The sequence below is a fragment of the Tursiops truncatus genome, chromosome 8 (genome assembly GCF_011762595.2).
Source record: "Tursiops truncatus isolate mTurTru1 chromosome 8, mTurTru1.mat.Y, whole genome shotgun sequence".
Classification (NCBI taxonomy): domain Eukaryota; kingdom Metazoa; phylum Chordata; class Mammalia; order Artiodactyla; family Delphinidae; genus Tursiops; species Tursiops truncatus.
In genome coordinates, this window is record NC_047041.1 from 13,573,750 (window position 1) to 13,599,343 (window position 25,594).

The window sequence follows — 25,594 nt, forward strand, 5'->3', positions numbered from 1 at the left end:
GTGACGCGTCTCAGTGACGCGAGACGCGGGCTGTCGCTTTGCCTGCCCCGGCGCAATGAGGCAGCTGTCCGCTGGGTGGCGCCGATTTCCCAGGGAGGTCCTCTCCGGGCCCCCTGCGGAGGTGCGGGAGAGGCGGGCAGGAGCCGAGGCCAGGGAGCCCTCTGCGTCAGCTGCTGCTCATTGCGCTGCTCCAGTACCGGCCGGGACTCACCCGCAGCTCCATGCTTGTGCCCGGCTCGACTCGTCCGTCGTCGGAGAAGAGGCAGGTACGTGCCACCTGTCTGAGACTGAGGAGGGGGGATGCGGAGGGCAGTGCCTTTTGAGGCTCAGAAAGTGAGGTGTCAACGACAGCCTGGGCAGAATGGGCACTAGAAATGTAGGGCGAGCGCCAGCTGCGCCGAGGATCTCCAGCTGTGGGTACCAGTTGTATGGGGGGGCGGGGGCCTGCCAGCTGACAGCCTAGGGTGCCGGGAAGAGCCATCTGTGTGCTGATCAGTGTGTTCTAAGGAAACGGTGCTTGGGCAGGACCAGGTCTCTGAGGCCTGTGTGGGATGTGGCTGAGAGTGACGCCTGGACCCTGACAACCCCCTCCCCACGTGTGCGTGGCAGCTCATTTACTCCCTCCTCTCAAAGCTCCTGGGGGCTGTGTCTGGTCAGTTTGCCAAAGAGGGTGGGGTGGGGGGAGGGTAGCAGTCAAGTGGAAGAGATTTTCCACCAATCCCAAACCAGAAAGAGGCATCTTTGAAATTCTCACCAATCCCAAACCGGCAGCAGGCACGCGGTGCTCCAAGGCAAGTAACTTATACTTAAGTCTAAGGAAGCTCTGGCCAACCCATTCTAGCTAAGGTGTGAACATCTACCTGCTCATCTGGCTGCTCTTAGAATGGGCCTGAGCTGCATCCTGCTGAGCTCACCTCCCCAGGCACAGGCATGAGAAGGTCCCCAAGTCGGGGACGCATAAAAGGAGGAAAGGAGAGCTGGTTGGGCTGGGGCTGGAGCAGCCACCACTCCTCTGATGCTGTAAAGGATGCCAAGCTGGAGTCGGAAGGAGGACTGGAATGAGGGCCAGGTACGAGGGCGTCCTCTGAAGTGCATCATCGTGACCTGAGCTGAGTCAGTAGCCTCTGCTGAGACGGGGTGGAGGCACCATCCCGGGTACTCCCAGTGCTCAGGGAGAGCCATCGAGAAACAGGAGAAACAGACTGCGAGCAGACAAGAGCACCGAGGCCCCAGAGGTTAAGAATGCAGCAGCTTCCTCCTGTGACCCTGCCCAGCCAGCCCCGCTCCGTAGGCTCGGCATCCTGAGCACTCCTGCAGGTAGAGTGGACACAGCAGAGCAGCCAGCCTTGCTCCCGGTAGCCTGGGGGAATCTGCACTCGCTATATTTTTCTGGGTGGAGGAGGAAGGAGCCCAAGTGGGCCTGGCCCTTCTCTGATAGGTGGACTGGACATCTGGGAATAGGGCAAGGCTCGTTTGCCTTGCCAGTTATGGGACATGGACCAGCTCAGAAAACCATGGCGCTGATCTCTGGCATTAGAACAGAGCACTCCCGCAGCGTGGCCTGGAGGCCCTTTTCTCCCTAGCAAGCTTCACCCGGGAGGTACTACTACAAATACTACCACTGATTATAATAATAAGTGGAAGTATTCAATCTAGTAATAATTATCATTTATTGAACTCTTACTATGGGCCAGGAAGTTTACAAATATTATTTAACCCTCACACCTGTGAGGTACAGCATTATTATTGCTCTTGCTTTACAGACTAAATAAGGTCCAGACAGCTTAAGTGACTTGCCCACTGTCTCAGAGCCAATAAAAGGGAAAGCCCCAGAATACAAGCCCAGGCCTAGAAGTCCATTATAAAAGAGTTTGGACCGGGAACCTGAGAGGGGTCCCTCCGGCCTCTCCCTACCTGTGTGCCCTTGAGCGAGCTGCTGTCTGCCTCTAGGTCTCCTCTGTTTCAAAACTAAAGGAGGTGGACTGAGGCTTCCTGCTCTTCTGCAGTTCAGCGACTGACACCTCCTTCTCCATATTTTTGCCTAATCCCACCCGCCTCCCTCTACCCTCTTTCCAGTTGTTTCCCCTTGAATCCTCCTTCTGTTCCATTTCAAAATGCCTCCTTTCAAACAGTCTCATAGGATCTCCTTGCCTGGCACCGGCCCACCTCAAGGGGAGGGCCTGCCACTGCCCCTTTAATTCTCCCCGAGCTTGGAATGCCAGCGAGTGGAGCTAGCCATCTCCGTGAGGTCAGATAAGATACTATATATATCGGAGTCGGTAACCTGAGCTCCGGATTACCCGGCCGAGTCAGAGCCCTGCCTCTGGGCTGGCCACTGCACTCCCTGCCCTGCTGGGGAAGGAGAAGCCCCCAGATCCTGTCCAGTGTCCCCAGACACAGGTCAGTAACTGCCCCTTTGATGTCCGAACTTCACAGGGCCATTGTCCAGAGGGCCCTGGACTGTCTGTTTGGAGGAGCCCTGTCTGTCTGGGGGAGCATATGAGAGGCCGCCCCACCGGGCCTGGTAGGTGCTACGGACAAGACCAAGGGCTCAGAGGCCAGAAGGAGGAACAATGAAGCCCTAGAGGAGAGGGAGGGAGCCTGGGGCTCTCCCCTGGGGTGGGTACCAGGAGAGTGCCTGGAAGGGTGGTTGGAAAAGAGAATTTAAGGGTTCTAATACTGCCCGGGGGCCCATATCTTTGCCTTTTCTTGGAAGTGCAGCGATGCCCACCCCCCTCCCAACCCCAAATCAAGGAGCGCCCTATAGAGACACTGCCCTAAGCCCAACCACCTCTTCTCCTCCAGGCAGGATTCTGGCTCTAATCCCCAGTCTCTTTATCTTACCTCTTCACCCACTCCCAGCACTTGGGTAACTACTGGGATCTAGAGAGACTGAGAGGGACCCACTGCCCCTTGGATGACCCCTGCCAAGGCATATTAGGCACTAAACTGGTGGGTCAGTGGGGTGGGTGCCAGTCCCCGAGAGGCAGAGCCGCTAGTGGCAGGCTGGAGGGGAGTGGGCCTGAGAGGAGTAAACAGAACTCCTAGACTATGAGAGCACAAATACCCCTCACCCTCACCTTCCACTCCACCTGCATCCTCTACTTTGGCCGGGACATTCCTCAACCTGGGAATTGACGCTTGTGTGTAGACAGTGCCCCAGCAGCTGGGCGTGCGGCTTGGAAAGTGTAGATGACAGGGCCCCTCTCTCAGCCCACTTTACCCTTCAAGGTCAGCTGTCTCACTGTCTCATTCCGATGTTGTTAGCAAGCGGCTTTGGGAAGCTCTGAGGTCACCACTGTGGAGGTTCGCAAGCACCTAGTGGAACTGGCTGGGATTCCCCACTCACCTGTCCCGGACACCTGAGTAGGAGGGAAGGGACTAAATCCGGCTGAGGCGCACCTCTGAAGCCCAGCTAGGGGCTCTCTATCCAGGCAGTGGCAAGGCCACAGAAGCTGGCACGCCTTCACCCCAGAAAGGACAGCAGATCTGGGCAGAGAGGGGCCGTGAAGGCTGCTGGGATGTTGGGCATCACCCATCCCCTACCCTGGGGGCCAGGAGTGCCAGGGATTCCTGGGGAGCAAGTCCCTCCCCTGGCTGGGCAGGTTACGGAGCCCTTCACGTGAGCAACAGGAAATGACAGTGGCTGACGTAAAGGGCTGGTGGCCCCAGGAAGATAGGGTTCATTTTAACCCCTGACTCACCTAGTCTGGGTACCTCGGGGGGTGGGCTGAGCTGCAGCAAGGGTAGGAGGCTGGGGGGCATGTCCATAACCAGGCCTTGGGCCAAGGGCCCTGGCTGGGGCCAGATGCTGGTGCCAGGGGACATGCAGGAGCTTGGCATCATGGGTGAAATGGAGGCCTCCTGGACCATGTCTCGGCCGATCAGCATCATACTGGGGCTCAGGTTGCACCTGGCTTCGCTTTCATTCGCCTGCAGTGGAAACTCGAAGGGCAGCTCCTGCGGGAGTCTGAAGCTGCCATGCTGTTGCCTAGACAGTGGATGCCTGGATCCCCCTCAACCCCATGCTGCAGGCCCCCCACCCTGTGCCAGCTCAGGGGGAGGCCAGGGAAGTGAGAAGGGAGGTGGGGGGGTTGGCTCCAGGGTAGCTGTCAGCAGGCAGAGCCCAGGTAGGTCCCAGTCCAGCTCTGTCACTGCTCCCAGTGTGACCTTGGGGAAAGCCACATCACTTCCCCGAACCCTAGTTTCCTCATCTGCAAATGGGCATAATAATAGCACCTGTTGCTTAGGGCAGTCGTGAGGGTTGAGTTAATACGCAGACGTCTTAGTGCAGTTTTAAGCTTTAATAACTTCAGAAATATGAATGCTAAATGCTTCATTTGAATGTTTCATTATTTAAATTTCTTGTCTATTTTTTTAAAATTTTGAATGAAAATATTTTGAATTTCAATTTAATGTAAAAAAATTAAACCTTCAAATGCTGTTTGTAAGCCAGGGGCGCGGGGAAGGCTGTATGAGTGTTGGACTTCGGGCTGCTGAGAAATGAGAGGCAGCCCGAGAAGCACTCAGGGTGATGCCTGGTCCAGGGGTGCTCAGTACCTGCTGGCGGGACAGTGGCCAGCTGGCTCACTCATCCTTTCAGGAAGAGGGATGCCACCACACCTCCCAAGAGACGGAAACTGAGCAAAGCGAGAGGGAAGCCTGGCAGAGCAGGGAAAAGCCGAGGGCCCCGGTGAGATGGCACGGAGGAGGAGGCTGGCCAGGGAGGCTGCCCCTGCTGTCTGAGGTGGCGGGCACCTGGGGAGGCACTGCCTGGAACCACATGCCTGTACTTGCCAGCTCTGGGTAAACAGTGAAAGGAGTCGGGCAGCAGGGGCCCCATGCTGGGCAGGGAGGGGGACGGGGGATCACAGCCAATCGGCTGGTCTCCCACTGCCCCATGAAAGGGCCATTCAGTTCAGGCCGTTCCTTTGGCAACAAGGAGACTCGTGGCCATGTGAGTGCCCGTCCTGTCCCTGTCTTGCGCAGCAAGGCTGTAGCCAGGGCCCCGGCCCACTCTCCCGCCCGGGGTGCATTCTGCAGCCTCCAGGGACAGCCGTGCCAGGTAATGCAAGGGGCGCCAATCCAAGCTGTCTGCTCACCTGAAAGATGCTGGCTGGCACTGTCCTCAAGAGTGAAACTGGGGGTTGGGGGAGGGGATAGGCATGTCAAGGCCTCAGCCCCAATAGGGACCCTCTCCCCAGACAGGGGAGCTGTAAACCAGCTGCCAGCGCTGAGAGGCAGCTTCCAGGGGGCTGTTAGTGATGGCATGACCACCTGAGGCTGCAGGGAGGGACAGGTCTGCCAGTTGCCTGCCAGATTGAAGTAGACAGGAGAGAGGGACTTAGGAGCCCTCCTGCGATTCTGGGGACTGGAAGGTACGGCTCCACCTCCAGACCCCAACCCTTCCCAGTGTTACTTGTGGGCCATCCCAGGGCCGTCTGTCCCCGTCTGCTGCACCTTGTTTGGCCCCAGCACTTCTGCATCAGCAGGGCCAGGAGAGGTCGCAAGCTTGGGGCACTGCCTGCAGAATACCAATTGCCTGGGAGCCTCAGTGTGGGGAGGCGTAGAGAGGCCCGAGGGGAGGAGGTACGAGCTCCTGCCCTGGTGGGGGTGGGGTGGGGTGGGGTCATATCTGATTGGCTGCCAGGTGTCCCAGAGCCCAGCTCCTGAGACCTGGAGTCTCTTTGACTTTGAATTATTGATGGCGCTCTCCAAAGTGAAATCGAGGAGGACTGGTCCCACGCCCCCGCCCCCTGTGCCTCTTTCTGTCTCTCCCCCTGGCCTCTCTCAGCCTTCATTCTCTTCCTTCTCCGGACCCCAGAAAGCTAAGCAGATGGGCGGGAAGCTTGTGGTTTCCCCTAGCCCTCCTCCAGTTCTCTTTTCCTTGAAAGGGGTGAAAGTCATGCTGGAGGTGGGAACACAGTGGGGAGGGAGTGTACATGAAGGGTAGGGGGCCTCCGGGCCGGGCGGGAAAAGGGTGGACGATAACTTATAAGTCATGCCTTTCTGATGCCGGCCTAGACTGAAATGGCTGGAGGTCTCTGGCAGGGCCTACAAGTTCTGTTCTGGGGCCTATATGGAAGGTGCCACCTGCTCACCTCCCACCCCTGCACCTATCTCACGCCTTACGTGGACTGTTTCTCGAGCTCTCTGCCTGGCCCTCAGCACTTGAGGCTTGGCACCAGCTCCTCTCTGCCCTAATGGGCTGGGGCTGCGGCCTGGGGCAGGCTGTGGGCTGCCCCAGCCACTGGCTGCCGAACAGCTAGATTCTGCCCACTGCCCGCTCATCGCCCGCCGGGCAGGAGACAGCCAGCCATGACGTTATTACAGGCCTACAAAGGGAGGAGCCGGGCTGCCTGGCGGGGGCTGGGGGAGGAGATAATAACCACTGTCATTGTTGAGAGCTTTCACATGTCATTATCTCATTTATTCCTCGCAACAACCCTGGGAGGCAGGAATCATAATGATGATTATTATACTGATTTTGCAGGTGAGGAAATTGGGGCTTGGGAGGTTAAATGACTAGGGCAAAATCACCCAGCTAGTCAGCCACGGGGCACGTCAAAACCGGCCCCTACGCACACTCCTCTGAGGGTCCTGGATGACTCTGCACCCTCACCGCCCCAGGAGCCCCTGCTGACCCTCAAGGAAAGAGGCCCGATCCTACCTGCTCCTCCCTCCAAGCACCTCTGCCCTCCAGCTCCATTATAGATAAAGCCTGCATGTTCACGGTGATGGAGGGACTCTGCGGGCCCCCACGTGAGCCTAAATGTGATGGGGGTGCTGAGTCGAGGTAAAGTGGGAAGAGCACTGGGCTGGAAATCTGAGAGACATGGACGCCAGCCCTGGGCCTGCTAGTGCGTGACCTTGGGCAAGTCAGCGGCGCTTTTCCCATTTGTACAACAGAGAACTTAAGATGGATGACCCCTTCATCGAGTGGACACTCTCAGATGCCCAGGAAGGGGTTGATGGTCCTAACCAGTCTTAATTGGCTGGAGCATGTACTGGACACAGCTGACTCCAAGTTCCTGAAAAACAACTTGGGCAAACATCTTCCGGTTTAGTCTGAGTAAGATCTGGAGGATGTGCAAGTCTTTTGTAGCAACAACTAAAGCAACCTTAACAGTGAGGGTAGGTAACAGGTGCAATGCATCTAACTGATAATCACCCTTGTTTCAGCAGTGGGGAAATCTGGGATGGATTCCCAAATCTGATGTCTCTGCGGTGAGACTTGGTTCAGGCTGTTTCGCCCCTGTCTGCTTCAGTGTCCTCTATGTAAAGTGTGGTCATGGCTGCCCACTCCCTGGGACCTTGGGAAGATTCAATTGGATGATGGATGTGGAAATGTCTTCTTTTACTTGTGATAAAATATATATGACATGAAACTTAAAAAAAAAGATGGATGACCCTTTAGGGCTCTCAAAACTCCTCAATTCAGAGGTTCTGTGTTCCTTCAGCGGACCCACCCCAGCTGCAAGGACTGGGGGTAGGGACAGGAGTGCTGCCTGCAGTGCAGGATTTTAGCCTCTAGGGGGCCCCCTTTGCACAAGTCATTATCACCATGAGCAGTTTGTGATGGGTGCTGGTAGGGGAGAACCCCTGGGAGGCCACAGGGCCCTGACTCCACTTGAAACAGAAGTCTGAGATCAGTGAAGACGGTGGGCTCTACCACACGAGGATCCCCCACCGCAGCAGGTGACCATGTCCAGGGAAGAACTCTGGGATTGGGTCTGGAGACCAAGGTCAGGCTCCTGCGCAGCCACTCATCGCCGCCTCCCCCAAACCACATGGGCCTCCTTTTTCTCATCAAGGATCTGGCCAAGTGATCCTCTCAGGTCATGTCAGCTCAGACAGTGTAAGATTCGCAAAAGACTCCTGCTCGTCCCGTAGGTCAGAAAGCAAGGGAGCAGTCTTAACTCTTGAAATGTCCAGCGTTTCCAATCCAGGGGGTGAGGGCGGTGGCATCCCCCCATCTCGGGAGTATCTGCAGAAGCTGAGGAGAGGAAGCAGATGGGACCTGGGTTGGAATACTATTTGTTGCTTGAAGGGCTGCAGAGGTAGGGCAGTCCCTGCCTCACCCTGGGGTGTTTGAGGGGAGCAATTGGAGTGGCCAGGACGTGCTGAGACGGATTGCCCCGTGTGGTTTATGAAAGCCAGCTCAGCTCTCATGCTTTCCCTGAGGTGTGAAAGCACGGGTGCGTGGAGACCTGCATGCCTGTGTGCGTGCGCGCAAATGCAGAGGTGTGTCTCAGCAGCGGGCCAGCCTCTCGTGGAATTAGACTGTGTGGTCCCTGGTTGAGGTCTGGCCAGCTGGGGATGGAGAGCAGGTACAGTGGGAGCCTGACCCCCAGCAGGGCCCTCTGACAACTGCTTTCCTTGTCTTTCAGCCCATGAGGCTCCCAGTTCCCATTGAGTGCCGCCCTGAAGGATGTCCCAGCTCTCCTCCACCCTGAAGCGCTACACAGAATCGGCCCGCTACACAGATGCCCCTTATGCCAAATCGGGCTATGGCACCTACACTCCCTCCTCCTACGGGGCCAACCTGGCTGCCTCCTTCCTGGAGAAGGAGAAGCTTGGTTTCAAGCCCAGCCCCCCCACCAGCTTCCTCACCCGTCCCCATACGTATGGCTCCCCCTCCATCCTGGACTATGACCGAGGCCGCCCCCTGCCGAGACCCGATGTCATCGGGGGTGCTAAGCGTGCGGAGAGCCAGACTCGGGGCACCGAGCGGCCTTCAGGGAGTGGACTCAGCGGGGGCAGTGGCGTCCCTTATGGAGTGACCACCAGCTCCCTCAGCTACCTGCCCATCAATGCCCGCGACCAGGGGGTAACCCTGACCCAGAAGAAGTCGAACAGTCAATCAGACCTGGCCCGGGATTTCTCCAGCCTCCGGACCTCAGATAGCTACCGGCTAGACCTGGGCCACGGCCCCATGCTGGCCCGCACGCGCAAGGAGCTATGTGCCCTGCAGGGGCTCTACCAGGCAGCCAGCCGCTCTGAGTACCTGGCCGACTACCTGGAGAGCTATGGTCGCAAGGGCAGCGCACCGCAGGTGCCCACCCAGGCCCCTCACTCACGAGTCCCTGAAGTCCTCAGCCCCACCTACCGACCGAGTGGCCGTTACACGCTGTGGGAGAAGGGCAAGGGCCAGGCCCCTGTGTCCAGCTGCTCCAGCTCCCCAGGGCGAAACACCATGGTGAGTTTGCCCGAGGGACCCGGTGATGGGCTGGGGAGGCAGCCACTGATGAGGAAAGGACTCCCAACTTGACCGATGATCGAAGGCAGAGGTTTTTCTTCCCAGGCCTCACAGCGGCTGCTCCTGCAGCCCAGGTGGGGATGAGCCAGGGAAGTAACCTCGGCACGTCCGGTGCCCTCATGGTTTGATGCCTTTGCCCAGGGGCTTTCCCACTCTCCCCAGGAAACCCACTTCATGACCTGTGCACTGAGTGATGGCCCAGCAGTCATCTTGGAAATGCTCAGCTACCCTCACGTACACTGGGATTCTTATCCTCTACTTTCCCACCCAACACGCCAGGGTCCCCTGCAGGCCCTGCCCCATCCTGGACTGACTGCTGAGGCCCCCAGACCACCAGTGTGCCCCGTGGTAAGAGAGGCCCCCTGGCCCTGATTGCATCTCTCCTCCTGCTCAGGCTTTCACCTCCCAGTCCAGAGACGTGGCTTAACGTTGGGACATAAGACATCAGGAGAAGAGGGTCTCTCCTCTGATGGACCCTGCCTGGCTCAGGACAGGGTGTCTGGACAGGAGTTGTCCTCATGTGTCTTTGGAGAAAATGGTGCAGAACTTTTTGTCTAGGGCTTTAGACGATCCAATCCCTCTCTACTCCAATAGTGCCTGGGCTCGAATAAGGGAAGAGGCTCTGCTGGAGACAGAGTAAAGGCTGGCGTGGCCCCACCCACATCTAATCCCTGAACACACCTCTCTTGGGGCACTGACTACAATTCTGCCTTTTCTGTAGTCATTAGTTTACCCATTAGATGGTGAGCTCTCATAGGATGAGAAAGAAATCAGATCTCTAGATCCCTCACCATGTGCCTAGCTCAGTGTAGAACTCAGCTGACGTGCTTGTCATGTGGATGGATGGATGGATGGATGGATGGATGGATGGATGGATGGATGGATTGGTGAGTGGGTGGGTGGCTGGACGGGTGGGTGGGTGGATGGATGGATGGATGGATGGATGGATGGTTGGGTGGATGAGTAGGTGGGTAGATGGACAGGCAAGCATATGGGCAGGAGAACTGGGTGTTGTGTTGCCTTCGTTACTCTATGTACTCTTCTCCTACTCTTAGGACACGTGTCTCTCGGAAACAATAGCTATGCCATAGCAAGAAATGCTGCTTAAGGGGCTTGTCCAGAAAAATGGAGCAGGGGTGCAAGATAGGGGTGGAGCTTTGAGGCACGGATCTCGAAACTCGTCATAACTAAAGGTCTTGGGAGGACAACTTTGATACCATTCCTTAGAGAGTCTTGGCCTTGCTGGGCCGTCTGTGAGGTGCCATGGGAGATGCAAAGGCTGGTGCCTCCCAGGGCGTTCAGGCCCTGAAAGGGCAGGGCTGGCTATGTCGGAGGGACGAGACGTGGCACACGACAGAGCTGGCCCGGGAGAGAAAGACATGCTCTCAGGGCACGTGCGCTTGGGGTGGAGCGTGATTCCCTTGAACAGGTCTGGTGTTGCACAGCTCTCAGTGGAGGGGCTTGGGTGCTAGAGGCCTCTGAGGGGCACCCTCCCTTTGCTCAAAAGAGAAGGGCTATTTATTTATTTATTTATTTATGGCCATGTTGGGTCTTTGCTGCTGCACGCAGGCTTTCTTTAGTTACGGTGAGCAGGGGCTGCTCTTCCTTGCGGTGCGCAGGCTTCTCATTGTCGTGGCTTCTCTTGTTGTGGAGCACGGGCTCTAGGCATGCAGGCTTCAGTAGTTGTGGCACGTGGGCTCAGTAGTTGTGGCTCGCGGCTCTAGAGCTCAGGCTCAGTAGTTGTGGCACACGGGTTTAGTTGCTCCGCGGCATGTGGGATCTTCCCAGGCCTGGGCTCGAACCAAGTCCCTTGCATTGGCAGGCGGGTTCTTAACCACTGCGCCCCCAGGGAAGCCCGAGAAGGGCTCTTTACGGGGCTCAATGTTCCTCAAAGTGGGGTCTGCAGACTGCCTACCTCAGAATCACCTACACAGCTTAACAATTCAGGGGTCTGGGCCCCACCCAGACCCCCCCCGAATCAAATTCTCTAGGGACAGTGCCTGGAAATCTGCCCTTTTCACAAGACTGTCAGGTAATCTTCAAGCACACCGAGGTCCAAAAACCTCCCCTCCACAGACTAAACTGCAGAGCCACTCTCGGGCCCAATCCCAGGAGAGCAGGGCTTCCTCCTTCCCACTCAGGCATATTCCAAACCTCCCTGGAGCCTGCTGCCCTCCACCCCTTCCACAGGGGACACCCCGGCCCCACCTCCACCCCCAGGGCCAGGGTGAGGGGAATTCTGAGAGAGGACCTCAGAGGACTGGCAGATTGACCCGGAGCAAACTCAGCCACCCTAGCGTCCCTCCTCCCGTCCAGAAGCAACCCCACAACACAGGGAAGTAGCCAGCAGCCCGACAACTGAGCTAGGGTTTCACTGTGAGCTCTCGCTCCAGAAGATGCTATCAACTGGGAAATGCCCCTCGTGGGCTCCGTGGTGTAAGACCTTGATTTAACCTCACGCTCACCCCTCTAACCTCACCCCTCTCTCTCCTCACCACCCTCACCCTCGCCTCTGGAGCTGACTACATCTTGCTGGCGTGAGAACATCCCTGTGCATGGGGCCTGGACCGCTTCTGCCTAGAACCAGGTCCAGTTTCTTTTCCGATCTCCATCTGGGGATCTTACTGCCTCATTCATTCATTTACGGTGCTCCGCTTACTAGCAGCATAACCTCAGAGAAGTTCCTGAACTTCTGAACCTGTTTCCTCTGTGAAACGAGAGCAATCATAGTTCCCACTTCATAGACTGTCGTGAGGAATCAAAGGTTGCGTGTGAAAGGGCCTGGCCCGTAGTAGGTGCTGCATACATGTCAGTCCTCCTTGCCCCCTTCCAGGTGCTCCAGGGGCAGGAGAGGTGTGAGCCATGGCCCCTGCCCTCGGGCATATGCACAACTAACTTGGGGAGATAAGTTCCAAAAGCAGCGGCAGTAGGAGGCCTCCCTAGGTTTTGCGGTGTCATAGGTGATGGGGAAGGGAGAGGTCATCCGAGGCTGGGATGGGCTGCTCTGACCGCTGGAAGAACATTTTGCCTCTTTAACCTTGGACACCTCTCACCTGAGCTGTGTCCTCACCCATGAAAGGGAATGGTCATGCCTGCCCTGCCCACCTCCCAGGGATGTCATGAGGTTCAAAGCAAATAATGGATGTGGAGGAATCTGAAACCAGTAACATGTGATGGGAGAGTCGGTTTAAACTTAAGGGGGGAAAGGAGATGATGGAAAAGAAGGGGCACTCGACAGCTGACTAGAGTGGGAGAGGGGACCCCCGTTGGGAGGAACACAGGTGAGAAGGAAGTGCATCCTGGGGCGAAGCCAGCATGATCTGACTCCTCTGGGGCAGCCGTGGCCCCAGGGCTCTCAGGGTAGCTGACCTGAACTACAGCTGAAGTACAGTAAAGGGAGGTCACAAGCAGGACCGCCCACCGGGGACTAGAACAGTTCTAACCAGACTCAGTCCCCTTGTTAATAGTAACAGCCCACGTGAACTTGGACTGTCACAGACTCAGCTGAACACGGGTGAAGAACTGGTGTAGGGGGACAAGAATTCTGAATACCCCCCACCTCACCCCCAGCTTGCTTAAGTACCAACAAAATGCCACTCCACGGAGGGTGCAGCTCAGCCTAGGACAGTGAGGGCTGCCCCAGGCTCCACCTTATGACAGACTGGAGAGGAGGAAGGTGTATTGGTTCAGAACTGATTAAAAAAAAAACCTTTCACTACCTTCAGTGGGGACTCCAAGGCAGGAAGCCAGGCCAGGTGAGTTGGCCCTGCAGAGAGCCAGGGGCCCAAGCACGTCCCCCCTCTGCCCCACCTCTCCTGTTCCCTTGGGCCTATGGAAGGACAAGCTGTTCCCACTGAGCCCTTCCAGGGCTGCGCTTTAACCCCTACAATCCATCCTAATCCTCCTCCGCTCCACCCCCTCCAGCTGCTCCCTCCCCGGCCCTGGCATTCTGCCTGCTGGCCTCAGCCCTGCCGAGGCCACCCTCCTTCTTTCCTGGGGCCCTCCAGAGCACAAGCCATGGGCCGGGCATCTGCTGCTCGGATGCAGGGCCTGACCCGGCCTCTTGCACACCCGTGCCCTCTGCTCTGGGACCTGTTGCTAGGAGCAAACGGCCTGGGCACCTGGGTCCTATTTGCCACTGGGGCTGCTGACTCATCTCGCAAAGCCTCGGGTTCCAGCTGTTCAGTGACAGGGAGATTATATAAGCCGAGGTCATGTGATTTTTCTCTCGGGTGGGACTTTGGACTTACTGCTGCCAAGCAGTAGGGGGAAGGGAGGAGTTTTACTCCAAAGAGAACTACTTGAGGACAGCAGGGGCTGCCCTAGGGCTCCTGGGTGAGAGGAGTGACCTTCCTCTCCGTCCCCTGCCTTCTCACTGTTTACTCAGCCACTCCGAACTGCATCCCTGCTGTCTTATTTGTCCAGCTTGGCAGCCTGAGACCCTGGGGCTTGTCCTCACCCACTCGGCCACCCAGAGGAGGTTGAACTTCCTCAGGGCCTGAATCTGTGCTGACAGCATAGGAAGGTCACACAGAGGAGCCCTTAAGCCAGAGGAGTCCCACGGCCAGGACTAGTACTAGCTGCTGAGAAAGAAAGGGCAGTTGGTTTGTAGTCTGTGGTTAGAATCAGCCAGACACTGATGTCTCCAGCCCTTGAAGACCGGCTGTGGGCTATGACCTGGCTGGTGGCCTTGGTGCTGCCTTACCCAGGCTCGTTTTCTCAATCAGTGCCCCGCACTGTGCTCCCTGCCTCCCCCTCCACCCCGCCTCGGGGATGTCTCCATGAGTTAACGTGGCGCAGGGGTGGGCTCAGCAAGGCAGAAGTTAATCCAAGCCTGGCAAAATGTTCCCTGCCCCCGGGAGAGCCGCTCCACTGACCATCGGCTACAGAAATGAACAGCATGTTCAGGGCCCAGAGCTGCACACGTCGTCCCCTGCACCCTCTCACCTCAATGGGTCCATAGAAACTGGTGCCCCACACAGAGGTATAAACGAGAGAGGGAAGTGTGTGGGCCTCTGGAATCCAGCTGGTTCAGGCCGGACTGCCCAGGGGCTCAAAGGAGTACAGAGCTTTTGGCCTCCTGGAGTCTGAGTGATGCAGGGAGGCGGAGCTTCCTACAGACCTAGGTACCGCTGGCTGGCCCTCCGTCCCCAAGGGCACTCGTGGGCTGAAAGCCAAGCCTCCTAACAAGGACTCTGAGCCCCTACCAGTTCAGTCAATCAGGCCACCAGTCTGTCCCGTTTGCGGTGGTAACAGCAGGTGCGCCCAGGAGCAGGGCCTAAGCAGTGTTTCCAAATCCAGGACCAAGCTGCCCACTAAGATCTGAGGGAACAAGGTATTCGCCGTCTTGCCTTCGTAGAGCTAACGCTGACTTTAATTTACTTAAATACTCCATCCGTGCCAGGAAGGATCTGAGGTGAGAAAATACCTACGGGGGAGGCAGGCCAAGCACAGGGTCTGAGAAATGGCCGTCTCGGGCTGCAGGAATGAGCCCTGCAGAGATCAGCTCAGTGTGTCTGAGGCAGAAAGTCATGGAGCCGGAGCCAGATTCAGATCCCAGAAGACCATATGCTTTAGCCACCCCACTTCACGAAATGGCACTGAGGAGAAAGGGTCTCAGAGGGGCTTGGCTAGTTGAGAAAGGACCTCGGTTCTTCCTCGGCGGTGTCCTGCAGCCGTCAGACCTGCCTGACAAGACTGGACCCTGTGGGAATTCTTTCCCCCCCGGCTTCTCAAAGGGCTCCCATGCAGGAGCTTTCTCCAGCTGGGCCTCCCCTCTCCCAGCAATGCCCCTAACCTCCCGCATCCCAGGAAAGATGGAGAGAGCTGGCAGAATGTCATGATGTCCCGGGGTGGCTGGCCTACGTCATGGGGAGACAGGCCAAATGCTCCAGGGGGTGAGCACCTGATAGACAGCGCTTCCTGCAGCTCACTTACTCGACATGCAAACCCAGACTCGCCCCACCCTCTGGGCTCAGTGGGACTTCCAGGATGGCCAGCAGAGCCTGCTCTGGCCCCCTTTCATGGTGAGCTCAACGTCTTTATTAAGCACCCACTAAGAGAACCCACAGCCCCGCCCTTCAGGAGGCATCAGTGTGATGGTACAATCAACACACAAGCTCAGACCACTTACAGAAGCCTTAGAGACACTTATAACACAAAGATAAACATATTAAGACAAATTCATACAGTGGAAACTGAATGCTAGTAGACTGAGGGTATACAGGGATGGTGTTTCGAGCTGGGTGGAGTTCATTAGAGAAGGCTTTGTGGAAAACATGAGTTTTGAGCAGAATTTACAGGTTGGTAACTGGCAGAGAACAGGAAAGGCATTCCAGAATCTCCTGGTAATTGTTCCTAGCATGGGTTTTGCTGTAGGACCTGTCTGGGTTCAAAGCCCCACGCTGCCATTTACCAGCTACGTGGTCCTGGAAAGTCATTGGACCTCTCAGGGCTTAAGTTCCTTCATCTAGAAAACAGAGGTAATAGTTGCTACATCACTGTGTTATTATGCAAGTTAGCTGGGCTAATATATATAAAGCACTTAGCAGTGCCTGGCATTTAGTAAGTACTTCATCGGTGGCAGGTTTTTGTTTTTTGTTTTTTTTTTTTTTGCGGTACGCAGGCCTCTCACCGCTGTGGCCTCTCCCGTTGCGGAGCACAGGCTCCGGACGCGCAGGCTCAGTGGCCATGGCTCACGGGCCCAGCCGCTCCGTGGCATGTAGGATCCTCCCGGATCAGGGCACGAACCCGTGTCCCCTGCACCGGCAGGTGGACTCTCAACCACTGTGCCACCAGGGAAGCCCGGCAATTTTGTTTTTTAAGCGAGAGAAGGCAAGTGCTAAAGCAGGTTGGTTGGCAGCGGGGATCAGAGAAGAGTGAGGGTGGTGACAGTGGTGTCGTCCGGCCTATGGATGACAGTCTCACAGACAGGGCTACCTGAGGTTTCCAGAATGGATAGAAGAGTCGGGTGTTTCAGGGCAGGGGAGTGATGTGATGAAATGCAAGCCTTGCTGCAGTGTGGTTAGGAAGGGTGTGGTTAGGAAGAAGGAAGCATGGAGGAAGGCTGTTGCATTTTGTCCAGGGTCCAGGTTTGGTCACCCGGCAAGGAGAGTGACTGTGGAGATCACCCCTCCTAACATCAAGCCTCACTTATCACCCAGGAGAACGCCCTGCAGCTCCTGCCACCTGCGCACTCCTCCCACCACCGCTGCTGGAACACACAGGGGCAACCGTCTGTGCTCCCCCCTCAGTAGCACAAAATCGCTGTTCTGTGGGAGTCCTGGGGTACAAGCCATACATGCATCCTGGACACACTCCCCATGTGGCTGTGGTCGTGTGTGCCGTGTGCGTGTACATGTGGGGATGACAGGCCAAGGGAAACAGAAGGAGGCCACAGATGAGTAACAGCACACACTGCTGCCTCCCAGAGTATTTTTAAATGCTAAAAATACTGGCTAAAAATACCCATCAAGCTCCAAACAAGATACTTTCTCCAGGCAGATTCTGTGTGGGTCCCTGATAGGTGAGGGGGGTGGAGCAGCAGAAACCTTCAAGCATTGCTGCCCTTCGGGTCAGAGGAGTACACTCACCCCACACCAGCTGAGCACCTATTTCTCCACCGTGGTGGTACTTTCTCCCCATCTCCCGAAAACAAATCAAAATTTGAGATTCTAGGAGAGATGGAGTTGGGTAACTGGGTAGAAGAGGCCAGAAAAGGTTCCTTCCTGGGGCCAAAAGGTACGGTGATGTATTGTACCATATAAAAATATGGGCATTGCCTCTCTTGACAGTGGGCCAAACTAAGGGCTGGAGGGAGGAGGGGTGCTCAATGCCGAAGCCGTGGAAATCTACCTTCCTAACCTGGGCCCTGTGACCCTCACGGTCTGTGTCGATGTTGGGCTCCAAGAAAGCCCTGAATGCTGAATCCCCCCTGAATGCTGTGCAAAAGTTTGTGCGTGGGTGCATTTTTCCCTGAAAAAAATGAGTACAGAGCTTTCATCGGGTTCTCAAAATGATCTGCAGCCCCCAAAAAGTTAGGAATCGTTTGCCGCCTTGGGGGAAGCTCACCCGGCTGACACTCGTCCTTGGAGACGTGTCCTCTGCGGGCCTCAAAGACAGTTTCTCGAGTCCCAACCCCGAGGTGGGTGCCGGACTCCGCGCTCCGGTCCTGCCGGCCCCCGGGGGCTGCCAGGTCTCTGCGGCCGGCGGGCTCTGTCGGCGGCAGGGGGCTGGGGGCAGGCAGGCGGTGGGCGGACCCGCGGGAAGCGCGGGGTCTGGCGGGGTCTCAGCCTCGCTCGGGTCCGCGTGCTGGCGGCCGGGGGCGGGGCCCAGCGGGGGCGGAGCTGGAGCCCTGGTCCCGCCCCAGCGCTGACGTCGCGCGGCCAGCGGCGCGGGCGGGGCCGCCAGTCTGCTAGAGAGAGAGAGAGAGAGAGAGAGAGAGAGAGAGAGAGAGAGAAGAGAGAGCGAGCCGGTGCAGGGGCGGTTGGCGGCGTGCGCCGCGGAGGTTGAGGCGGAGGAGCACGCGATCTGCCTGCCGTAGCGGTTGCCGCCGGGCGCCGCGGACGGTGTCCTGTGGCGGCCTCGCCGGCCTGGGCGTCCGGGCCGTGGGATCGCGCGGTACTACCCCGCGCCTCCTTGGCCAACGTTAGGCGAGGGGTCGAGCCCGCCACCCGCCCGTCAGCATGCGCACCTCGTACACCGTGACCCTGCCTGAGGAGCCCCCCGCAGCCCCCTTTCCCGCCCTCGCCAAGGAGCTGCGGCCGCGCTCCCCTCTCTCCCCTTCCCTGCTGCTCTCCACCTTCGTGGGGCTCCTGCTCAACAAAGCCAAGGTACGCGGGGCCCTTTTCCGGGACCCCCAACGCCGAGGGCTGGGGTTCCGCCTCCTCCCCGGGATGCCCTCCCTCCCGCCCCCTGCTGCCGCGCGCCGGGCCCGGGCACGGAGCGTCCTCAGCCCCCACCCCTCCTTTCCCAGGGTCTCCCGGCAAGGAACGCCCCTCCCCGGCTGATCTCACGCTTACTCGCGGCCCCCACCCCTTGTTGAGGTCCCAGCCCCGGAGCCCTCCGAACCCCCCTTCCCCTTCCCTCTCGTCGACCCCTGCACCAGGTGGCTCTTGGCCTCTTAATTCCTGGCACCTATCAGGACAGGTGCAGGAAAGCGTAACCTTGACTAGTTCTCGGTGTGTGAGGGAACGGGCAGCTCGCTGGACCCCGCGGGCGTGACTCCTCCAAGGCCAAACCCAGCAAGAAAGGCTGGTGGGAAAGGGGCCGCCTCCCCGACACTCAGTTCCAAAAGGCCCTTTCCCAGAGGGTCGGTAACAGGGGTCCTTTGACCCCGTGAAGGGCAGAGGAGTTGCAGACGGGGAAAGAGGTCAACGTCCCTTCCCTTCCCAGCCCTCCCCAGTTCAGCTAAGTGGGCACTGGATCCCTCAAATGACGTAGCCGCCCCAGAGTGATGCTGGGGCTAAAGGCTGGGCACTGCCCCCTCGGGGAAGAGAGAGGGGGCCAGAGCCTGACAAGTCTTATGTAACAGCACCAGCTCCCGTGTTGGCAGTGTGTGCACTGCCCCGTGCCAGGGCCATACCAGCCTCCTTGGCCATGGCTGACCCTCATGGCACAGGTGAAGTAAGCAGGAAAGCCCTTTCCTGGGGTCTCGAGTGTGAAGACACAAACCTCCATCAGCCTTTCTTCTATGGCTCGTGTTCCCAGATGTTTCCCCCGCGTTAACATAGAACAGGCTCTTATGAGCCCCCTGCTCCTTCCCTGGGAGGTGAATGCTGTCTGTTTGCTGGCAATGGAGGTGGCATCTACCTTCAAGAACAGTGGTTGCTACCGAGTCAAATTAGGTTTGCTGATGGCTAATTTTAAGGAAGCTCTTGACCCGAACTTTCTCTGCTCTTTGCACTTGAGTTCCAGCATCCCAACTGGAGTCATTTCCTTGTCTCCTGGTGAGAGGCTGGCTGTTCAGGGTCTCTCCCCACTTCTCCAGTTTGGGCCTCTCCCTGTCGGCCCTGAGGTAGGATTGTTTTTCCCGTAAGAAAGGTCACTCCTGGGACATTTTGTTTCTCTCTGGAATGGAAACTGCTGACTTTCCCTGCAGCTCCTGATTTCCTATTCATGGCAGAAGAATATCTGGCTGGGCAGAGAACAGCCCTGCTCTCCCCTCCGCTCCCACCCCCTGACTTCTGTTACCCAGCCGCCTTCTACACAGAGTGCTTAGAAATTGGCAAGTAGTTTTGAGCTCAGGAAATCTTAGACAAACGCACAACCCAGAACTAAGAGGGTCCCAGCGATGCCTTGAAGGAGCCTCCCCCATCTCTCCACCCGCCAGGCCATAAGCAGGGGTAGAGCCTCGAGAATAGTAACCGTAGGTCGTGAGCTGTTCTCCTTGACCTTCCCTCTGTTGGGTCACAGTTAAAAGTGTCAACACCACAGGAATGCTTCATTAGAGAGATGCCTCCAGTCTCCCACTGCCCCACCCCCACTAGAGCTGCATGACTACTGCCTCAGCCACGGGCCCCCTTTGGTGGACAGCGACAGTCACCAGCGGTAGAATGCTTTGCTTCTGTGGCCCGTTTAGACAGATGTTGTCTGAGGCACGGGGAGGGGGAGTAAGAACTAATAAAGCACTGCCGGAAATAGATGTAAGAGTGGGTGTCCTGGGGAAGAAAGAGCAGGTATTCTGTCGTGGGCAGGCTTTAACGTTTAGTTCCGAATGGGCAACACGGAGACATCAGTGTTTCTGTTGGGCCCCATGTCTACTTCAAAATGCTGATAAGGTCTTTGTCCGGGGAGTTATCTCTGTTGTGGCCCTCTGACTGGAGCATCAGGGTTTACTGAGATTGTCGTGAAGATTTAAATTCTGTGTCTGGGGCCATACACTGCTGTTCTTCAGCGGGTGTTTGTACCCCACCTGCTGCCAATAGGCTTTTCTTTCTAGCTGCAGGTGGACAGCAGGTCTCTCTGCTGGTTTAGGTATTTCCTTCCCTACCTATTAGTGTTAGACCTGAGAATTGGCAAGGAAGGATCTTCCCACTTGTGGGATCAGCGGGGCAATACCTGAGAAAAGCCCTCCTTCAGCCTGCCTCTCCCCAGCCCACCCCCTTATGCTGACAACCTCATGGGCTTTGAGCTGCTGACAGCACACGGCATGAGTAATTTTAGCTGAGTTATTTCAGGCTCCTGTTCTGATCAGGCTTGAGCTGGCCCCACGCATGCCCCAGCCAGTGTTGCTCCAGAGTTGCCTGCTCCCAGGTCCCCTCCCTGAGACGGAGGGTGGAAGGCTCATCTGTAGGCCGATGCGTTAACCCTTTGAGCCTGAAGGTTTTCTGACTCCTTGGAGGTCAGGCCAGGGTCAGCCAAGAGACCTGGACAAACACGCTCAGAGTCCTCGCCGGAGCACCTTTTCTCCCTCCCACCCCCTCACCAGCCTCCACAGTAGGGACAAGAGCAAGAGGAGCGCCTTCAGCCAGGTGCTCACCTCTGCTTGGCCCAACCTGCCATCAGAAGGATTCCCAGCCGGTGGCCAGTCAGGGTGTTGAAACCTGAACCAGGCGAGGAGGATTCTCCCAGGCTTTAATCAGCCCTCAGGAGCTGAGCTCAGCTGGAAGGAATTCCACCTGTCTCTGGCGGTTCAGAATGGCAGGCCAACTAGGGTTTTTCCCCAGATGAAGATCTAGACTCAGTTGAGATGTTTTGTCATTGAACTTTGCAAGACCTCCTTGAAGTGCTCATTGTGACAGCTGCTTTAGACATCAGGCATGTCAGGATACTGATGGAGGTCATTTGAGAGAGTGCCTGGATTTGGGGCCTGAAATTTCTTGGAGCCAGGTATATGAACTCCTGGTCTCTGGCTCTCAACTCCAGTCTCCAATATGGCAGAGAATGAAAAGTAACATAAAGATGGGGGAAAACACGTAGTCGATAAAAGAAAGCAAAGCCTCGAAGAACATTTTTCTTGTGTGTTGAAAATGACAGGCATTCCACACCCCTCTTGCCTACAACGTACGTAGACTGAAGTTGGAGAGAGAATAATGTGTGTGGCTTGATGCCAGTGGCTACAACTGGCAGAAAGTTGCAGAGAGAACCTAACATAGGCCAGGCCTCTTCCTTCAGCCTGAATATGCCACGTGTTCTTTGCTTACAGAATTCTAAGAGCACCCAGGGTCTGGCTGGTCTCCGAAACCTTGGGAACACGGTGAGTTCTTCCTAGCCCACTTCTTTCCTGAGGCCACTCCCTACCATCCCAACTGGGACCGTCTAACCAGAGTCCCCTCCTGGCTCCAGCCAACTCCCTCCCTACCCGCTAGGCCAGCTGGTACCTGCCCTTCCTGGCTGGTGTTTTACAAAGTTGCCGACCTCTTCCTCAGCCCCGCCCCCAGCAGGAAGCCCTGCTGAAGAGGAGTTGCCCTTTGAACTGGCAGCTTAGGTACTTTCCTGGATCCTTCTCCTCGAGGACAGCCATCACTTCCCACCCACTTCTGTCCAGCTCCCCCACTCCCTTTTGCACACCTCTGTAGTAAATAACCAGTTACATCACCTGTGCCAGCAGTGGGAACTTGCCTCACTTCACCGCTTTACTTACAAAAAGAGGCACTTGAGGCTGTGGGAGGATTCATTTCTGGGCCCGATGGACCAGAGGGCTCTAGGTAGGACGTAACTAGACATGCCAGCCAGGGTCTTTGTTCCGCGGCTGACATGCAGGTGGTCTCTCGCAGTGCTTCATGAACTCCATTCTGCAGTGCCTGAGCAACACCCGGGAGCTGAGGGACTACTGCCTCCAGAGGCTCTACATGCGGGACCTCGGCCACAGCAGCAGCGCACACACAGCCCTCATGGAAGGTGAGGGGCGCGGCCCTGCTCCCCCTCAGGACGCTTTTCCCACTCTGCTGTCGCTGCACTAGTAGTTGTGTGTCATGTGTTCCTCTCGTATTTCTCTTTCTTTGGCTTCTTTTAGTTGGGACTCTAGTTTAACAATTTCGTAGAGAAAATGGCTTAGCTGTCCTCCACGCCCCTCTCTACCCTCTCCTTCCAATAGAGTTTGCAAAACTAATCCAGACCATATGGACCTCATCCCCCAATGATGTGGTGAGCCCCTCTGAGTTCAAGACCCAGATCCAGAGATACGCACCGCGCTTCGTCGGCTATAAGTAAGGGCCTTGGGGACGTGACCTCCCCGGGGTGGGTGGCAGCAGCAGCAGGTTCTAGGGGCCAGAGGTGTCACTCACTCCCTTTTCTTCGGGTTCAGTCAGCAGGACGCTCAGGAGTTTCTTCGCTTCCTTCTGGACGGGCTCCACAATGAGGTGAACCGGGTCACAGCGAGGCCCAGGTCCAACCCTGAAAACTTCGACCATCTTCCGTAAGTAGGAGGAGAGTGCTGGGGGCAGAACTACACGAACTTCTTTGGGGGTAATGATTTGGGGAGAATTTTGGATATTAAGGATTTAGATCCCTAGGCCTTTAAACTTATCATGGTTTGAGCTCTGACCCAATTGTCTTCCTCTCTCTCTGGGTCCTAGTGATGATGAGAAAGGGCGCCAGATGTGGAGGAAATATCTAGAACGGGAAGACAGTCGGATCGGGGGTAAGTGCGGGCACGGGGGGCAATGCCTGCCTTCCCTGCTAAGTGCTTTGCCTGAGCAGAGCATGAGAAGCCCATTCTCCCGGGGACCCCTCCTGCTATCCAGTGCCCAGCACCCAAAGGTCTGAGGCGGGAGCGGTGAGAAAGGAGACACAGTGTTTAAGCATCGCATGTCCGTCTCTCCCCAGATCTCTTTGTCGGGCAGCTGAAGAGCTCCCTGACGTGTACTGATTGTGGTTACTGTTCTACAGTCTTTGATCCCTTCTGGGACCTGTCTCTGCCCATTGCTAAGGTACGCACCCCTGTCCCCCTGCATCTGAAACTCCCGCTCTTACCCTTTCATGTCAGCGACCTCTGACCTTCATTTTTCTCTCTCCCAGCGAGGTTATCCTGAGGTGACGTTAATGGACTGCATGAGGCTCTTCACCAAAGAGGATGTGCTTGATGGCGATGAAAAGCCAGTAAGTCACCCTCCTTGGCAGCGAGAGTGCATCTCCCTGAGCCCTCTCGGGGGCGGACCAGCCTAGGAGTTGCTGGATTCGCCTGTTGGCCTCTCTCGTGAGTCCTTCCCAGCTCTGTCTATCCTGTCTTTCAGACGTGCTGTCGCTGCCGAGCCAGAAAGCGGTGTATAAAGAAGTTCTCCATCCAGAGGTTCCCAAAGATCTTGGTGCTCCGTATCCTTCAGCTCGTCAGGGCAGGGACTTGACATTAGAGAGTGACTGATGACAAGGGCCCAGGTGAGGGCCAACGGAGTAGGAACCTCAGAACGTCAGGCGGCTTTTCTCCTCCCGCGTGCCCTTCTGCTTCCTGAGAAGCGCAGTCACCCTCAGGGGCTCTGTCTCCTGTTCTCGGACTCTGTTCTTGCCACCCTGTCTGTCCTTGACTCACACCAATACCAGATCTGAAGCGGTTCTCAGAATCCAGGATACGAACCAGCAAGCTTACAACATTTGTGAATTTCCCACTAAGAGACCTGGACTTGAGAGAATTTGCCTCAGAAAACACCAGTAAGTATTTTTCTGCACTGGAGGCGCAGAACCGAGGCGCAAGTGTCTAAGGTACAGCGGGGAGGTCAAGAGGTGGAGGGACGCTGCTAAGGAGTGAGACGTGGAAACTGGGAGTAGCGGCAGGAGGGGGGGGCCCGGGGGCAAGGGATGCCTCGGGGGCTGGACGCCTTGTGCTTCCTCCTCAGACCACGCTGTTTACAACCTGTATGCTGTGTCCAATCACTCCGGAACCACCATGGGCGGCCATTACACAGCCTACTGCCGGAGCCCGGTGACGGGAGAATGGCACACGTTCAATGACTCCAGGTGAGACAGGCCTCGAGCGTGGCTCCCGGCCGTCAGGCACCTGTACCTCACCCGGAAAAGGTCAGGGCCAAAAGGGGTGCTGTGCATTTGAAGACCCTCCAGAAGAGGGTGGCCTCGGGTGTCCAGTAGATCAGAGACGGGCCCTCACGCTCCCCCAGCCACTCTGTCGTGTCATGGGGCCCCGCGGCCGCCAGGCTGACCTGTCTTCTCTCCACAGCGTCTCCCCCATGTCCTCCGGCCAAGTGCGCACCAGCGACGCCTACTTGCTCTTCTACGAGTTGGCCAGTCCACCCTCCCGCATGTAGCAACGACGAGCTACACCTCATCCTTCCCCGTGGTGGCCCTACACGCTAAGTTTTTTTAAAAAGACCAAAAAAGGCAAAAAAAATAAAAACCCACCTGACTAATAAGCGAAAACTAAAGGAAAGTGAAGCTGCCGAGCAGGAGTTGCTGCAGCCTGGCCAGCGTCTGGGGTGGGGAGCCTGCTGCCCCCAAGCCCCGCCTGGCAGGGAAGACCGGCAGGACACAGACCGAGCCAGCACAGTGTCCCTCGGCTTCTCGTGTTTGCATCTGTAAGTTTGTGGTTTCTTCCTGTGTGTGATTAAACAGCCGTCTGTGGGGAGAAGCTCCTCATCCGCTGGCCGCGGCTCCAGCCCCGGCCTCCCGGAGAGACAGCGCCCCCTGGAGCCTGCTGGGGAGGATCGCTGCCCGTCTTCACCGGCCCAGGAGCAAGAGAAACACCCATGAGCCAAGAGCCCTCTTAACGCTGCTAACTCCGGGGGGACAGATGAGGGGACGTCTTTGAAAAAAGCTGTTTTTGGTTTTTGAAAGCCCAGCTGTTTTTTTTAATTTACCGTAACTAAAGTTTTCAGACTGGAGATGCTGTCTTTCACACCTCTTCACAGCTGGGACGTTGTGCTGGTCATTTTTCTTTTTTTTTCCTTAATTCTTCAAAATACAGCTTTTCTCGTGCCAGCCCCCAGTGGTGCTAGGTGGGAGTTGGCCAGGCCCCAAGCACAGCCACAGTAGACCTGGGCTCTGACAGGTTTCTTGTTTGTTTTTTTAACGTTTTGGATGGAATCTAGTTGCCTCCAAGAATTGTGCCTTATAGCATTTGGGGACCAGGGGGTGACTGCCCCTCCCTGAAATATCCCTCAGCCTCTTCCCTTTTCCCCAGTGCCATGTTCAGAGCCGCCGGGGAGCCTCAGGGTCGCGCCCGTAGCCCCTGGCTTGTTTTGCATTGCAGTGAGGTGAAGAGGAGAGCAGGTGAAAGGAGATTTCTTCTGATAGTGTTATCAAGTTCTTCCCGCCAGCCTCCTCTAACCCAGTCCCGGGCTACTCCCCAGCTGTTGGAAGGATAGCAGGAGCCCCTTACCCTCGAGCTTCTCTCACCTTTAATTTATTCCTCAACTTGCTTTTCCTCTCCGACCTTCCTGCCCCACA

General features: G+C 56.7%; 1 protein-coding gene across 6 annotated transcripts; it reads left to right on the forward strand.

Moving 5' to 3' along the window:
* Nucleotides 1-21: 21 nt before the first annotated feature.
* On the forward strand, nucleotides 22-25,062 carry USP2 (ubiquitin specific peptidase 2). Of its 6 annotated transcripts, none has more exons than XM_033861919.2 (13): nucleotides 22-266; nucleotides 8,391-9,199; nucleotides 21,405-21,455; nucleotides 21,976-22,099; nucleotides 22,296-22,407; nucleotides 22,506-22,616; nucleotides 22,777-22,841; nucleotides 23,027-23,130; nucleotides 23,219-23,299; nucleotides 23,434-23,512; nucleotides 23,738-23,845; nucleotides 24,031-24,151; nucleotides 24,369-25,062. In XM_033861919.2, exons 2-13 carry the CDS (start codon nucleotides 8,432-8,434, stop codon nucleotides 24,454-24,456), a joined length of 1,812 nt encoding a protein of 603 aa, XP_033717810.1. In that variant the 5' UTR covers nucleotides 22-266; nucleotides 8,391-8,431; the 3' UTR covers nucleotides 24,457-25,062. The 6 variants fall into 6 exon arrangements, with proteins under 6 accessions (XP_033717810.1, XP_033717812.1, XP_073664193.1 ...); XM_033861921.2 differs by having other exon boundaries at nucleotides 22,000-22,099; XM_033861920.2 differs by lacking the exon at nucleotides 22-266 and adding an exon at nucleotides 1,224-1,317.
* Nucleotides 25,063-25,594: the final 532 nt, after the last annotated feature.

Excerpts from the sequence above, each read along its gene's own strand:
- USP2 (XM_033861919.2), top strand. The coding sequence starts at position 8,432 with ATGTCCCAGCTCTCCTCCACCCTGAAGCGCTACACAGAATCGGCCCGC. Across the intron at positions 22,100-22,295 it reads ACACACAGCCCTCATGGAAG|AGTTTGCAAAACTAATCCAG; the intron begins GTGAGGGGCGCG and ends TCCTTCCAATAG. Across the intron at positions 22,842-23,026 it reads GGAAGACAGTCGGATCGGGG|ATCTCTTTGTCGGGCAGCTG; the intron begins GTAAGTGCGGGC and ends GTCTCTCCCCAG.